The sequence below is a fragment of the Belonocnema kinseyi genome, chromosome 5 (genome assembly GCF_010883055.1).
Source record: "Belonocnema kinseyi isolate 2016_QV_RU_SX_M_011 chromosome 5, B_treatae_v1, whole genome shotgun sequence".
NCBI classification, from domain to species: domain Eukaryota; kingdom Metazoa; phylum Arthropoda; class Insecta; order Hymenoptera; family Cynipidae; genus Belonocnema; species Belonocnema kinseyi.
The window spans coordinates 78,087,695-78,105,626 of NC_046661.1; the positions used below are offsets into that span (position 1 = coordinate 78,087,695).

General features: G+C 24.8%; 2 protein-coding genes across 3 annotated transcripts in view; one reads left to right on the plus strand and one right to left on the minus strand.

Annotated features, from left to right (window-relative positions):
* The window catches only part of LOC117172662 (scm-like with four MBT domains protein 1), a 44,143-nt gene extending 35,434 nt beyond the window's left edge, over positions 1–8,709 (minus strand). The window contains exons 1-2 of one of the 2 annotated variants that reach the window (XM_033360788.1): positions 8,423–8,709; positions 1,755–1,848 (exon numbers count right to left, since the gene is read on the minus strand). In XM_033360788.1, coding sequence (XP_033216679.1) covers positions 1,755–1,800 — 46 coding nt within the window. In that variant the 5' untranslated portion in view covers positions 1,801–1,848; positions 8,423–8,709. Of the gene's footprint in view, positions 1–1,754; positions 1,849–2,018; positions 2,028–8,422 lie in introns of those variants that run through there. The other variant, XM_033360789.1, reaches the window with a different exon arrangement.
* A 132-nt stretch (positions 8,710–8,841) lies between these two features.
* Positions 8,842–16,903, plus strand: LOC117172663 (peptide chain release factor 1-like, mitochondrial). Its single transcript, XM_033360790.1, has 2 exons — positions 8,842–9,263; positions 15,959–16,903. Exons 1-2 carry the CDS (start codon positions 8,930–8,932, stop codon positions 16,858–16,860), a joined length of 1,236 nt encoding a protein of 411 aa, XP_033216681.1. The 5' UTR covers positions 8,842–8,929; the 3' UTR covers positions 16,861–16,903.
* The last annotated feature ends 1,029 nt before the right edge of the window (positions 16,904–17,932 follow it).

Below are 17,932 nucleotides of genomic sequence, written 5' to 3' on the forward strand. Positions count from 1 at the left end.
CGGTCTGGGAAATTCCGATCCCGAATTCTCGTCATCTGATGAATCATCTCCATCAGAGCCAGAGTAATCTAGATTAGGTATGATGATACGTTCATCATTTTCGTCGGAATCCCATTCCGATTCGGAGTTTGAGTTTGATTCCGGAGTGTTTTGAGCAAAATTTTGAATTTTGCAAAAATTGTTCATATTCAAAATCCAAAAATTTGCTCAAAATGCTTCAAAAAATTCAGGCGTATTCCTTGGCTGATTACAAGAACTTTTTATTCAAGATGATTTTTCCGAAAAGCGCATCGTTTATTGTAAAAAAATTCATGAATGTTTTCACAAAAATTTTGCCATTAAGACGCCATTTTGAAAATACTAAAACGAAAAATCGATTTTTGAACCATGGACATTTATTCCACCGGTTAGTGAGATTCCAGGTTAATTACAGACTCGAAAAGCTTTGGAAAATGGTTCCCAAAAAAAAAATAGGCACGAAAAATCACGTTTTTTTTTTTGTTTAAACTGCATTTTGGGATAATAAATAAATTTTTTGAGGAATTTCATTCACACCGTCGGAAAAAGGAGATCTTAAGCAATAAAAATATATGTGTCTCAATTTTTTCTAGTGTCGAATAGTCTTAGTTGTTGGCCGTTGAAAAGCAGTGTCCCGGTAGTGGCGTTTTGGCCGTTTAAGGGTTAACATAGAGAAAATTTTATCTTTTTTTAAAATAAATTATAAGGGCTATGATACTTTTATTGATTTTGTAAAGAGAGTCCAATGTTTAATATTCAGTTATAAATTTTAAAAAAATAACTATATACTAAATTATTTTTATTTTACAATTTAAATTATATTTCCTATCATAGAGATAGTTGGAAAAGTGAAAATTTTTTAAATATGAATAGCGCTCGGATTACGATTGAATTTGAAATTTATTTTTCTCTCAGGGTAATTAATAACTTAAATTCGATAATTTTCTAGTATATATATATATATATATATATATATATACTAGAAAATTATCGAATTAAAAAATATATATATATACTAAAATTTACATCAAAATATGGAAAACATATTTTTACAAACAAAGAATAATTTATTTCATTTTGTGAAAATGAAACAAAAATATTCAATTTAAATGCCTTAAAATTCGAATATTTTCACATTATTTATGTATATGTACAAAGTTCTGTTATTGCTATTATAAATTACAATTTCTAATAATGGTAAAAAATATCCTGCGCAATTATAGCCTATTTTCGACAAAACTCTGCAAGAATATCAAATCTAAAGTTAAAATTTTATTCTAAAATTAAAAAAAAATACTTCTTTCAAAATATTTGTTACAAGATATAAATTTAGAAAAAGTAAAAAGTCCAGAAATCTTTAATACGTAACACTTTGTAATACACTGTGTCCCAAATATCCCAACTCAATTTTAAATTCCTACTAATAAATTCAGATAAATTCCTCTCTAAAACATTAAAACAATATTAACAAATTAAAAATTGGATTCTTAAAATTAATTCTAAAAATAAATATTAAAAAAAGTATTGATACTTCTCGAATCTGTTAACTAACATTTTTATTTAAAATACTTGAATAAGAAAGACAAACTCTTATGTTAAAACTTAAGTTGTCGTTTACAAACTGAAAAATTATGTAACATAATCTGAAATAAAAATGATAAATTAAATAAAAATGGGCAAACGGAAATTTGTAATGAGAAAAGTAATAATTAATAAATTAATTAATTAAAAATTACCTCCGTCTGGAATTTTTTCATGTGCTTCATTCCCGCTCGGCTCCATCGTTTCTTTCACAACATGTATATCGTATAGAATTCTATATATTCCAACCTGCACATGAAAGCATCAATATATTTTAATCACTTCGCTGATAATTTTAATTTTCAAGGACGTTTATTTCCATTTTGACATTCAGGAAAACTTTTTCTTTCTGTTTTATTTCGTTGCACTTTTTCAAATTTCATTTGAGTTAAAATATAATAAAATAAATATAGAAGTACCGCAATTGCTCGCAACCGACTAAACTAGCCCGACAGGAGAGTATATAGGGTGCTCAGGAGCGTATCTATCAATTTTAGTGGTCATATTTCGATTAGACGTTTAGAGACTAGAGACTTTAATGTTGGAAATTATTGTTTATTTACTTAAAATTTTTAAATACATTTGACTTTTTTTTATTTAAAGAAAATTTGACCTTTTTTAAATTAAATTTAAAGAGCTATGATACTTTTATTGATTTTTTAAGAAGATTCCAATTTTTTATTCAGTTATTGATTTTTAAATTTATTTTTAATTTGATATCAGATTACTTTTGGTTTACAGTTTAAATTGTATTTTTTAGCCTAAACCACGACAGGACAGTAAAATATTTAATATATGAACAGCGTTCTGAATATTATCGATTAATTACAGAATAGGGTTGAAGAAGGACCAGAAATAATTTTGTTTTGTTTGCTTTTCAAAACTGAAAATTAAAATCTGTCTATAATTGAAGAATTTTGCATTAAATTCTTATAGATTTTATAATTAAACCTTTTTTAAAAAATTTTAAATATCCAAACTTAGACAACTCAGATACTTAGCAACTTGTCTGAAAAATTTCTAAATTATAAAATTCTCGAATTCAAACAATTAAAAAAATTGTTTCTTAAAACGATCAAGTTTATTTTCCATTTTAATCTCAAGAAAACGGCAAAGAGAATTTTAAATTAATATTTCTTAAAAATTATAAATTAAAAAAAGTATTCAAAATTAGAAAATTTAGAAATCTTTATTTTTTTAACGTATTTGTATTTTTTTAATTTGGGGAAAAGTTGATCTTTTTTTAAATAAATAATAATTTGTATTTAACTTAATATTAGATTACTTTTGTTTTACAATTTCAATTATATTTTTAACCCGAACAAACTGAGAAAAGTAAAATATTTAATATATGAACAGCGCTCGGAATATTATTGATTAATTTTAGAATAGGGTGAATGAAGGACCAGACATAAATTTGTTAACTGGAGAATTTTGATTGATTTTCAAAACGGAAAATAGAAATCCGCCTATAATTGAACAATTTTGAATTTCATCCTTATATATTCTTCAATTAAAAATTTGTTTAATTAAAAATAAAAATCAGAGAATTTAGAAATCCTCCTTCCGATTTGTACATGTTGAAATTGAAGGCCTTAATAATTCAGCGGTTGTAAATTGAATAATTCAACATTATTTCGTTTTTTTATGTCCTTCAAAATAAATTTTAAACTTTTTAAAAAATTTCGTGCTTCTACAATTCGGGATTATATATTTTATTAAATAAAAGTCTTTATAATTTAATACTATACTAGAGTGTCTAGTCCAATATTTTTTCGAGACTAGTCCATCCGCTTTTCCGACTCCCTTAATTTTTCGAGAATGATAGATACAGCCTTAATTCAAAAGAATGTAAATAAACTAAATAATTTTTAATTTTCTATTTAGGCTTTTAATTTCGATTGTTATAAATTGAAAGAAGGATTTCTATATTATCTAATTTTGAATATATTTTTTAATGGTCAATTTTTTCATTGAAGAATCTATAAGGACTAAATTCAAAATTGTTTAATTATAGGTGGATTTTAATTGGCAGTTTTGAAAGGCAATCAAAGTTCTTCAGTTAACAAATTTATTTCTGGTCCCTCATTCACTCCATTCTGAATCTAAAATTAATCAATAATATTCAGAGCACTGTTCATATATTAACTATCTTACTTTTCTGTCTGTATTTAGACTGAAAATAATAATTTAGATTGTAAAATAAAAGAAACCTTATAACAAGTTAAACATAAATTAAAAATCAATAACTGAATATTTAAAATCGGAATTTCCTTAAAAAATCAGTAAAAGTATCATAGCCCTCAACATCTATTAAACAAAAAATTTCCCTAAATTAAAAAATAATATATATACTTGAAAAATTAAGATTTATAAATTATATAATTTTAAAACTTTTTTAACTTCTAATTTTTAGGAATTTGATTGCTTTTCAGTACTTTTTGACAATTTTTTGTTATTTGTGATTAAAATAAGAAATTATACTTTTATTGTTTTCTTTTATTTATTTTACTTGTAGTATAATAGTAAATGTGAAATTAAATTAAAAAGATTTTTATTTAATAAAATATAACATACTGAATTATAAAAAACTCCATTTTTTTAAAAGTTAGAAGAAAACCAAGAAATTTAGAATTTTTCAATTTAGGCAGAATCTATAAGAATAAAATTTTAAATTGTTCAATTACAGACTAATCTGATACCAAGTTAAACATAAATTATTATTTATTTTAAAATAGATCAAATTTTTCCTAAATTAAAAAAAACACACACAAACATACTTGAAAAATGAAGATTTTTATATTGTCTAATCATGAATACTTTTTTTAATTTATAATTTTTATGAATTTCGATTGATTTTTGATACTTTTTGAGAATTTTTGGTTATTTGTGATTAAAATGTCAAATAATACTTTTATCTATTTCTTAAATTTATTTCTAAGCATAGTTGTCCCAAAAAATTGGGAAGTTGGAAAAGGGGATGGACTACTCCCAAAAATTCCCGAATTTTACTATTCGGGAATTTTATAATTCAGTAATTTTATTTTTTCGATTTTTTAGTAATCTAAAATTTTTCTGTTATTTTCAATGATTTTTGTTAAATTATTGATTAAATTTAATTTTGTGCTTGCATTGTTCGTCAGATAGTTTATAATTCGGAAATTTTTTGTCGGGGATTTTCAAATTTTAGTAATATTATAAAATGCTTATTAATTTTATTATACGATTATTTTATATTTCAGGATTTTTATATTTCAGTAATTTTTATATATCATCAATCTTATTATTTCGGGAATGTTCTATTTCGAATTATAAATTCTACAATTATAATTCCATAATTATAATTCTATTTATTGCGTATCAAAAAAAGTGGACACATTTTCCTTCAAACCTGCAAAATTTCCCCCCCAATTATCGATAGTTAATTTAATTTTCTCTCGAAGAGAATTTTTTTCATCCCATGAAATTATATATAAAAATAAAAATCAATGACAGAGAGCACCGATTGTGTAAGTATTTTCATTTTCTAATCTAATTTATCTCTTAGTTTAAAAATATTATAATAAAACTCACTATGAAAAAATGAATTTCAACAAATTCAAATAAAATAACCCAAACAAACTTTCTAATATAATTTTATTACAATGTTTGGAGTCCGCTTAACTCCAAACACGTAAAAAATTATATTTTTTTACAATAAAATCATATTTTTCCATAATATATAAATAATTGAACTATTTCTTAGTCGCAAGTAATTATAATAAATATATTAATTTTATACAAATGTTAGTCAACAAAAAATACCATACAACTACAACGGGGAATTAAAGTTCAAAACAAAAAGATAGTTATTCAAAAAAAAATCCCTATTTATCGAAAAATTCACATGTCTGAGCCAAATTGGAATAATATAATAATAAAATTTGTAAATAATAAAATTTCCAAAAAATAAAATTCCCGAAGAATAAAATTCTCCAATTATAAAATTACCGGAAATTTATAATATTACCGTATTTGAACATTCCCGACTTAAAAAATTAGATTTTTTCCACATACGTATTATTCATTTATTAAAAATAAAATAATAGAATATTTTTACATAAAAAAATTATTTTTAATGTTAAAATATACTAAAAATAATTTTAGAAATTTTAAACATTAAAAGTAATTTTTTTGTATACAAACATTTAATTATTGTATTTTTATATACAAATAATACATATAAAAGATTTTTCATTGTTTAAACTCGTGAATTTTATTATTCGGAAATTTGTTAACTCCGGAATTTTATTAATCGGAAATTTTCCAATGCGGTAATTTTATTATTCTGGAATTTTATTATTCGAGAATTTTATTTTATTATTTTGAAATTTTATTATTCCGGAATTTTGTATTCGAGCATTTTCCAATTAGGTAATATTATTAACTGTTCGGGAGTTTTATTATTCAGAAATTTAATGATTTAGTAATATTATTATTCGGGAATTTTATTTTTGATGATTTTTCAGTTTCAGGATAATTTCATTATTCTACATTTTTTCAATTCAGTAATATTATAAACTTTTCCGGAATTTTATTATTTGGGCATATTATAATTCAGGAATTTTCCAATACGGGAATTTTATTTTCGGGAATTTTAATATTCGGAAATTTTATAAATCGTGAATATTCTAATACGGGAGTTTTAGTGTGGAGAATTTGATTTTTCGGTCATTTTACAGTATCGGGAATTGGATTTTTCGGAATTTTTTAATCGTCACCGGGAATTTTATAATTTGGTAATATAATAAGCTGTTCGGGAATTTTATTATTCGGAAGATTTATAAATTAGGAATTTTATTATTCGGTAATTTTATTATTCTGGAATTTTATAAATCAGGAATTTTATTTTATTATTTGGAAATTTTATTATTTCGGAATTTTGTATTCTGGCATTTTCCAATTCGGTAATATTATTAACTGTTCGGAAGTTTTATTATTCGGGAATTTTATATTTGGGAATTTTTCAGTTTTCAGGGGAATTTCATTATTCGGAATTTTTCCAATTCAGTAATATTATAAACTTTTCCGGAATTTTATTATTTGGGCATGTTTTAATTCAGGAATTTTCCAATTCGGTAAAATTAGAAACTGTTCGGGAATTTTATCATTCGGTAATTTTATAAATTAGGAATTTTATTATTCGGTAATTTTATTTTTGGTGATTTTTCAGTTATCAGGGTAATTTTATTATTCGGAATGTTTCAAATTCAGTGATATTATAAATTTTTCCGGAATTTTATTATTCGTGCATGTTATAATTCAGGAATTTTATTTAGAAACTGTTCAGGAATTTTATTATTCGGAAATTTTATAAATTAGGAATTTTATTATTCGAGAAATTTTTATTTATGGAATTTTATTTTTAGGGAATTTTCCAAGTCGGATATATTAGAAAATATTCGGGAATTTTCGAATTCGGGCATTTTATTATTAAAAAATTGTATTATTCGGGAATTTTCGAATTCGGTAATATCATAAACTGTTCAGAAATTTTATTATTCGGAAATTTTATTTTTTCGAAATTTTATTATTCGGGAATTTTCAAATTTGGGAATCTTCTTATATGGAAATTTTCCAATTCAGAAATTTTTTTATTCAAAAATCTTACTATTTCGGAATTCTATTGTTCAGGAATTTTCCAACTCGAGAGTTTTATTATTCGGGAATATATAACATTTTTTGTTAATTACACTATCTTTCGGTAAGATTCAAAACCGGTCAGAAATAATAAATTTATTTCTTGTCAGTCATTTTTAAATTCGTTAATTCTGTCTGATTTGACAAAGAAATGTTTTGGAACTCAGGGTTCTTGAAATTTCTAATTCGTTCCTGGTCGCATTCGTTCTTTCTCTTTTCATCCAAAGATATTGCTTTATAATATCTTTGTTTCATCCCACGCTCTACTGAACTTTATAATTCTATTTATTGCATCTTAAAAAAATGTGGGCACACTTTCCTTCAACCTGCAAATTTCTCCCTGATTTTCTATAACTTATTGAATTTTCTCTCAAAAGCATTTTTTTCATCCGACGAACTTACATGTAAAAATCAAAATGAAGGACAGAGACGACCGATTTCGTAATTATTTTTATTTTCCAGTCTAAGTTATCTCTCAAGTTCAAAATATACTAAAATTTACTCTACGAAAAAATTAATTTCAACAAATATCAACAATTTCAAATAAAATAACCCAAAAAAACTTTCCCATAATATAATTAAATTAAAATATTTTATAATCACGCATAATTTTAAACACCTAAACAATTATATTTTTTACAATAAAAATCTTGTTTAATTATATATAAACACTCTTCCACCATTTTTGGTAATGAATAATTATAATAAATTGTCTTGCAATTACCTAATTTATAAACAAAAAGTACACAAAAATATATAAATTTTTGAGTCAAAAATCTTTCTATTTTTTCCGAAAAATGATAAATTTCTATATGTTTTAAATGTGCTTTTTAGTGTTTTTAAATAACATTATCCGCTCCTAAAGATTGTATCATTTTTATCGTAATAATTTAATATTTTTCTTATCTTTTTATCTTAAAACTAAATACCTAATATATATTTAAAAAATAAGTTTATCAATGATATATTCATGAAAAATAAATTAGAATAAATACCTTTTTGAAAATCAAATTCAGAATTGAATAAGAACTAAATGTGCAATGCAATGTATGTAGGAAAGATTAAAAAAATTTGTCAATAATAAGGACGCGTGCTCCAAGGTATCTGTTTTTGTAAAAGTCGATACTGCAAAATCATACTTTACCTTTAAAACGAGAACTTTCGCTGGATAAAAAACTGGCACCTTCAAAAGATCCGAAAGAGAAAGAATTTACTGCGCTTTTTCAGAAAAATTATTACTATTTTATTTTAAAAATAGATATATTATTTCGCCACTTTTCTCCTCGAACAAAACGATCCCTTCACAGAGAAAATTTCCATATTACCAATCTAAAAACATGTCAGTTATCAAATCTCTCTCTTCTCTATCCATTCGTTTTGAAATCAAAAACTAATAACAAAAAATTTCCATATTTTGACAAACCTAACCCTTATTTAATACGATTTTCAAGCAAATATGTATATTGTATCGAGTTATTTTCCAAATTCTATAAATTGTAAAAATCAGCTGTTATTATATAAAAATTCGGAAATATTGGTAGGCCTGCTTTTGGTAGCAGACGACGCGTTTTCTCCGAATCTTGTTTGGAGCACGTGAGTTTTTCCTGAAAAATCTCGGAAAGGGTTAGCATGACAGTATTTGCTCAAAATAATGAAGATCCTTACTCGAATTTGTCTTAATTATTGTAGTTTTTTAAATAGTTTTGGGAGAAATAGAGTTTTTCGGACTCGATTAAAGTTGACGGGCGAACATAACCTCAAATATTTGCAAACAAATTTATTCGGTTATCGTTCTTTTACTTCTGAGGCGACAGATTTTCCGGAAAAATCGGTAAAAAAACTTTTGGAACATGCAACTAAGGTTTATGAGGGACGGGAAAAGGACAGATGTGAAATTATGGAAGTTCTCGAAAATCAAGAAGTGGAAGTTCTTATGCAGGAGAGGCTGAAAATAGTGGAGAATATCCGGACTTTGGAAGAATTGAGTAAGTTCCTTTCTTATTTAAGTATTTAGAATAGCTTTTAAAAATATTTGTTATCGATTTATATAGTTCTTTTTTCTTCTTTCAACATTATTTCAAGTGCTTTCAATTACTAACGTACCAAGTAAAAATATTGCATTTGGGAACAAAACAGAATGAATTTTGAAATAAATAGTTACATTTTCAATCAGAGACAAATATTCAAAAATTTTTTTTAACAAAGTACTACAACTTTTCGCAAAACAGTTGAACGTTCAACAACAAATTTAATTTCCAACTAAATAGTTGAATTTTCAACTATGTAAGATCAATTTTAAATAAAAACTGGTATAATTTAATTTTCAGTTAACAAAAATTAATTTTCAACAAAAAATCAATTTTTCAACAAAATAGGAACATTTTTCACCAAAGAAATTAATGCTGCATTTTTAACCTTATAGAAGGTGAATTCTCAACTAAAAATGTAATAGTTAATATTTCAACAAAAAATATTTTAATTTTAAATAAAACACTGTTGAGTTCAAACAAAATATGATTTTTCAACAAAAGGTTTGAATGTTCTACTAAATTTTTATATTTTCAACAAAAAATATGAATTTTCAATCAAAAAGTCAAATTTCTACCAATTCAATCCAAAAACATGAATTTTCTACAAAACAGTTGACTTTTCAATCAAAAAGGATAATTTTTTGATAAAATGATTAAATTTGCAACAAAATAATAAAATTTTTAACTAAAATTATAATCTTCAGGAGTTTTCCATGGCCAAATTTTTCTATTCACTCTGGTGGGACTACTTGTGGGTCCTCATTAGGGCGGACAGAAAAAAACAAAATTTTTGAATTTTCATTATGGCAAGCAAAAATGATTTTCTGCATATAAAAATGAATCTTTACCATTTTTATCAGACTTTTAAAACTATATATTCAGTTAGCAGAAACTTTTTGAAACTTGAAACTTTAAAGAAAGTGATTTTTTCTATATAAATTATATTTCAATGTTCGGTCACCATTTCTTCATCGAATTAGTCCCTACTGTACGAATTCATTTATTTTGATGTAACAAAAGATTTTCAACATTTTTTATTGCAAAAGAAAATTTTGGCGATGCAGGTAGTTACGTAGAATAAAATTCGTGTTTCAAAATCGAAGTTTCAAAGATAATCAAAAATGGTACAAAATCATAAAAATATTTGTTTTTTAATATCATTTTTAGGGGTTTCTTAGGACCTAAAAATACATGTAAGTTTAGAAGGAAAAGACAAAATAATTATAATTACGATTTTGGCGTATCATTAAGTAAAATAATATTTTCCCAGCATTTTCTGGTCGCCAGCAATTTCGATGTTTTTATATAGTTTTTTATGGACATGGCCGAAATTTTTTTTTTTAATTTTGACTATGGCTAGCAAAAATATTTATCTGCATATAAAAATGAGTATTCATAATTTTTTTAGATTTTTCAAACGATATCTTCTGTTAGCAGAAACTTTTTGGAATTTGAAACTTTAAAAACAAATTTCAAAATCAAAGTTTCGAAGATAATAATAAATGGTAAAAAATCATCATGTTTTTATTATCCTTTCCAGGGGTCTTTCAGAATATAAAAATACATTTAGGTTCAGAAGGAAAAGTCAAAATAACTATAATTGTAATTTTGGCGTATCATTAAGTAAATCAATGTTTTCAGCTTGAAAAAAAATTCGGGTCGGGATCCATTGCTCTGTTATTTCTGATTAATTTGCAGATTATTTCAATTTTACTCAAGTTTTCCAGCACTTTGCTTACTTTCAGAATAATCCAGAACTTTTTCTTCTAAACTCATATGTATTTTTGGGTCCTAAAAGTCTCCTGAAAAGAATAATAAAAAATTTATAATTTTTTACCAATTTTTGTTATCTCTCGAAACTTCGACTTTGAAATAAAAAATATATACTTTTTGACAAATTAGTTGAATTTTAAACTAAAGGAGATTAATTCTGAACAAAAAGTATAATAGAAATTTATTTTTAAATTAATGTTTTGGTAGAAAAGTAATCTTTTTTGTTAAAAAGTTAATTCTGTTTAATTAAAAAATCTACTATTATGTTTTTAGTTTAGAATTCACCTCTTTTGGATGAAAATTTAATTGTATTGTTAAAAACACAACTATAATGTTAAAAAGTATTTTTTTCTTAAATCTAATTCTCTTTAATTAAAAAGTCAACCATTAAATGTTTTATTCAGAGTTCATCTCTTTTGGATGAAAATTAAATTATTTTGTAAAAAAATCATTTTTTTCTCGACAAGTAACGACGACTTTTTGACCAAATAGTTGAATCTTTAGAAAATTTGAATTTTAAACCAAGGAGATTGCTTCTAAATCAAAAATATAATATAATAGGATTAAAATGCATGTTTTGGTAGAAAAGTAATCTTTTTTTGTGAAAAAGTTCATTCTTTTTAATATACAAATCTACTATTATGTTCTATGAATCATTTCTTCTATGAAAATTAAATTATTTTGTTAAAAATGTAACTATTTTGTTGAAAAAGAATTTTTTTGACAAGAAAAGACGACTTTTTCACCTAATAATTGAATTTTCTAGAAAATTGTTGAATTTTAAACCAAAGGAGATTAATTCACAAGAGATGAATTCTGAACCAATAATATTAAAGTTGATTTTCAAATTAAAAAGAATGAACTTTTTAACGAAAAATATTACTTTTTTTCACCAAAAGATGAATTTTTAATCCATTTCTATTATCATTTTAGTTTAGAATTAATATCCTTTGGTTTAAAATTGGACTATTTTTTTGAAAAGTCTTATTTTCTTATCGACAAAAAGGTGATTTTTTAACAAAAAAGTTCAATTAAAAAAAAAAATTAATTTTCATCCAAGAGACATGAATTTTGAATCAAAAATATAATAGTAGACTTTTTAATTGAAGAGAATTCAATTTCAACACACAAAAATATTTTTCAACAAATTATTTGAATTTTCAACAATATAATCAAATTTGTATCCAAAAGAGGTGAATTCTGAACTAAGAATATAATAGTAGAGTTTTAAATGAAAAAGAATTAACTTTAAAAAAAATTACTTTTCTGCCAAAAGATGCATTTTAATCTATTTTTATTGTAATTTTAGTTTAGAATCAATGTCCTTGGTTTAATATCCAAAGATTTTTTAAAAAATTCTAATATTTGGTCAAAAGTCGTATTTTCTTGTGAGGAAAAAAAATTCTTTTCTTCACAAAATAATAAAGTTTTTATCCAAAAAAGAGGAATTCTAAATAAAAAATTTAATAGTAGACTTTCTAATTAAAAATAATTAGATTACAACAACAGCCACAAATACTTTTTAACATAATAATTGTATTTTCAACAATACAATTAAATTTTCATCCAAAAGATGTGAATTCCAAACTAAGATTATAATACTAGTCTTTTAAATTAGAATATATTAAGGTGAATAATAATAAACTAAGAATATAATAGTCGATTTAAAAATTTTTTAAAATGAATTTTTTAGCAAAAAAGATTACTTTTCTACCAAAAGATGAACTTTTAAGACATTTCTATTATATTTTTGGTTTAGAATTATGCTCCTTTGGTTTAAAATTCAACTATTTTGTTAAAAAGTCGTATTTTCTTGTCGACAAAAAAGGTGATATTTTATCAAAATAGTTAAATTTTTACAAAATAATGAAATTTCCACCCAAAAAAGATAAATTTGAAATAAAAAATATAACAGTAGACTATTTAATTAAAGATAATTAAATTTTAACAAAATAGTTTCATTTTCTACAATATAATAAAATTTTCATCCAAAAAAGGTGAATGATAAACTAAGAATATAATAGTCGATTTTTAAATTAAAAAGAATGAACTTTTTAGCAAAAAAGTTTACTTTTCTACCAAAAGATCAATTTTTAATCCATTTCTATTATATTTTTGGTTTAGAATTAATCTCCTTTGGTTTAAAATTCAAATATTTTGTCAAAAAGTCGTATTTTATTGTCGACAAAAAGGTGATTTTTTAACAAAATAGTTAAATTTTTACAAAATAATTTACTTTTCATCCAAGAGAGATGAATTTTCAATCAAAAAGATAATGGCAAACTGTTTAATTAAAGAGAATTAGATTTTAACACCAAAAACATACTTTTTAACATAATAGTTGTCTTTTTAACAATATAATGAAATTTTCATCCAAAAGAGGTGAATTCTGAACTAAGAATATAATATTAGACTTTTAAATTACCAAGAATTAACTTTTTAACCGAAGAGACTTTTCTGCCAAAAAATGAATTTTTAATCCATTTCTATTATATTTTTGGTTTAGAAACAATCTCCTTGGTATAAAATTCAAATTTTTTTAAAAATTCAACTATTTTTTCAAAAAATCGTATTTTCTTGTCGAGAAAAAATGTTTTTTTAACATAATAATTAAATTTCCATCCAAAAGAGCAGAATTCTAAATTTAAAAAATAATAGTATACCTTTTAATTAAAAAGAATTAACTTTCAAACAAAAAAAGATGTCTTTTCTACAAAAAGATGAATAGTTTCCAATCCAGAATTGGATTATAAATTCATCTTTTTGTGAAAAATCATCTTTTTTTGGTTTACACTTAACTCTTTTTAATTTTAAGAGTCTATTATTATATTTTTGGTTAAGGATTTATCTATTCCGGATGAAACATCAACTGTTTTGATCAAAAGTCGTATTTTGTTGTCGACAAAAAGGTGATTTTTTAACAAAATAGTTCAATTTTTAACAAAATAATTAAATTTTCATTCAAGAGAGATGAATTTTGAATTAAAAATATAATAACACACTTTTTAATCAAAGATAATTAAATGTCAAGACAAGAAAAGACTTTTTGACAAAGTAGTTGAATTTTCAACAATATAATCAAATTTTTAACCAAAAAAGTTGAATTCTGAACTAAGAATATAATAGTAGACTTTTAAATTAAAATTAATTAACTTTAAAAAAAATTACTTTTCTGCCAAAAGATGGATTTTTAATCCATTTCTATTATATTTTGAGTTTAGAATCAGTCTCCTTAGTTTAAAATCCAAAGATTTTATTAAAAATTCTACTATTTGGTCAAAAAGTCCTCTTTTCTTTTTAAGAAAAAAATGATTTTTTTTACAAAATAATTAAATTTTCATCCAAAAGAGATTAATTCTGAATCAAAAATTTAATGGTAGACTTTTTATTTAAAGTGAATTATATTTCAACAACAACAATAAATACTTTTTAACATAATAGTTGTATTTTCAAAAATACAATTAAATTTTTATCCAAATGAGGTGAATTCCAAACTAAGAATATAATAGTGGACTTTTTAATTAGAATGAATTGACTTTGTAATAAAGGAGATTACTTTTCTACCAAAAGGTGAATTTTTAATCCATTGCTATTATATTACATTCTCATCCCAATGAGAAGGTATTGGTTTTATGTCAAATTTCACTTTGTCCGTTTTCATCAAATCTCCACGTTTTGAGGCCCACTGAGTCAGATTTTAACGATTTTTACGAAGGTGTTTGGCTCTCTGTCTGTCTGTAGTCTGTATTCTGTAGGCATGATCACTTTAGAAAAATTGATCAGATTGTATTCTGCTTTGGCACACTTTCTTAAGGCCTAAAAAGAAAGAACAAGTTCGTAAACCAGTTATTTTGGATCAAAATTCAAAAAGTAAACGCGTTTAAAAAATTTTCGATACCACATTTTTTCAATATTTCAAAATTCTATGAATGGTTATTTATAGTACTCAGAAACTCAAACAATTTATTCTAATCATTTTTTTCTATAAAAAGAAAATTATCAGTGTTAGAGCATTTTCAAAATCCAAAAAACAAAATAAATTGAAAATTTTAGGCCAAACAACACATGATATGAAACAAAGTCAAGAGAAGATCAAAATTTGGTCGCACAAAAAATTTTTGAAACCATATTTTTTCAAGATTTCAAAATTTTATGTACGGTTATTCATAGTACTCAGAAACCCAAACAATTTATCCCAATGACATTTTTGTTTAAAAAGAAAAATATCAGAGATAGAGCATTTTCAAAATAAAGGAAAAGAATAAAACTAAAATGAAAACTTTAAGCCAAACAACGCATGATATGAAAAAATGCCAAGAAAAGAAAAACTTTGCTTTTTAAATGCCCTACAAGATTATGATTATAACTTTTTTAATATGATCGAAAAGTTGAAAATTCCAAATTTGATCGTACCAAAAATAATGAAAAATCCAAAAATTCAATTTTTTGGTCAAACTGTGCAAGATAAGACAAAAAATGAATAAGCTAAAATTGCACGCCCTGGAAGTACCTAAAAATTTACAATAAATCACTTTTCGATAGGATGCGTAGTTTTTGTCATTAGTCGTAAAAAACAACATTAAAAATAAAAAAAATAAAATTTTTTTGGACCGCCGACACAAGCTATGAAAAAAAATTAGGAAAAACTTGTTTTTTGTTTAGAATTAATATCCTTGGTTTTGAAATTAAAATTTTTTTGAAGTTCAAATATTTGATCAAAAAGTCGTCTTTTCTTGTCAATAAAAAAAATTAATTTTCAAAAAAATTGTTCAATTATAAATCAAAGGATATTAATTATACTAAAAGACAGATTGTCAAGTCAAAAGGACTTGAATAAAAATTTAATTTAGTTTTCATAAAAATTCCCTCTTTTTCAGTAAAAATCGACAAGGACATGAAACTCCTCGCCGAGGAAGAGTTCACATCCTACAGCACAAGTCTGAGAGACCTCGACATTCGTCTCCTCAACGCAATTTCCTCCAATCTTGGTCGAGAATATTGTGAGAACATCATTCTCGAAATAAGCGCTGGAGTCGGTGGCCAGGAGGCGATGCTTTTTGCAAACGACCTCCTGGAAATGTATTCCAGTCACCTCATTTACCTCGGTTACACGTTCACCTTAATGGAGAAGGACATGACAGCCCAGGGTGGAATTCGTCACGCCAGTCTGACAATTTCCGGACGAGGTTCCTACGAAAAACTCCGTCACGAGGCTGGAGTTCATCGGGTTCAAAGGGTGCCAGCAACTGAAAGTTCGGGTCGAATACACACGAGCGTCGTCTCCGTCGTGATTCTTCCCCAACCGAGTGAAATCGAAGTTTCCCTCGAGGACAAGGACATCAGAATTGAGACGAAAAAATCCTCGGGAGCTGGAGGACAGCACGTGAATACCACCGATTCTGCAGTGAGAATTCTCCATATTCCAACCGGAATTGCCGTCGAGTGTCAGACCGAGAGGTCTCAGATTAAAAATAAGGCCCTGGCTTTCATTAAATTGAGAACGAGGATTTACGAGAAGAAGATGAATGAGCAGACGTCGACGACTAAGAGAATGAGGAGGTCGCAGATGGGATTTAAAAGTAGAAACGAGAGAATTAGGACCTATAATTTTCTTCAGGATAGGGTCACGGATCATAGACTTCCGGATGGGACGATGCACGAGCTGAATAGATTTATGCAAGGAGGACCGAGACTTGATGAAATGCATGAGAAGCTTCAAGAAACTTTTCAGAGGAAGGTCCTAATCGAGACTCTGGAGGATGTTGAGAAGGGACAGTGAATTTCGGATATTCTGAATATTGTATTGGGAATGGTTAAACTGCGATACGCCATCTGGTGACAAAAATCCGAACTAGAAATAATAGGTATAATTTTAAAGATGCATACAAGTATTTTCACGATTTTTGTTGTGGATTTTAAAGTATTTAATTGATACTGAAAATAAGTCTTTATCGAAAACAAAGGGGTGTAAATGGAATTTACATTTTATAAAGTAAATAAAATATTTCTTTGCAGAAATATTTTTCCAAAAATAAAAAACAATCAATTATTGTTCTATGTCTTGTGATTTTCAAAAGATTATAAACTTAAATGGACTTATTTTGAAGCAGAAATAAACTCAAAGTTAATTTCCATTAATTTATACACGAAATATTTACCAATCGCAGGGTCGCTGCTGGACCGGGAAATCAGGAATCTTATGAGAGCGGGAAATGACAGTGAATTTATTTTTTTTACTGGAAATTTTACAATTTTATATACAAAAATCTTCCACTTTAATAAAGTTTTAATTTGAGATTTTAATTGTCACGTGTACATTTTATTTTATAGAATTTTAAAATGCAGTTTTAAAGACTTAAGCCATTCAAAAGTAGAAGCGTTTAAAATCGATGATTTTAGATAAAAAACATTTTTAGTTGATCAACTGTGAATATAAATTAATAATGATTTTTAAAATTGAACTTTTTTTTCAGATTTAATAAATTAATAATAATTAATTTTATAAGACTATTCAAAATCATAATTTACAGTTTCTAACGTTAAAAATTATGGAAACTATTTCTATAATCAGTAATTGTAGTTAAATATTAAAAACTAAATTTTGAACTTTACATTTTAATGGTTCTATTTTTTTTTAAATTTATTTGTAAGTCAAATTTTTGAACTTCGATGTATAAATAACAATTGAATACATATTATTCTTTTAAAAAATCAAGGAAGTTGAAAAAATATTGAGAGGTTTAAAAAAATTCAAATTCAATTTAAAATTTAAAATTTAAAATTACTTAAACAACGGCTTAATTTAAAACAAAATATAAATTTTGGCAGATTTCAAATACAAAATTTAAAAG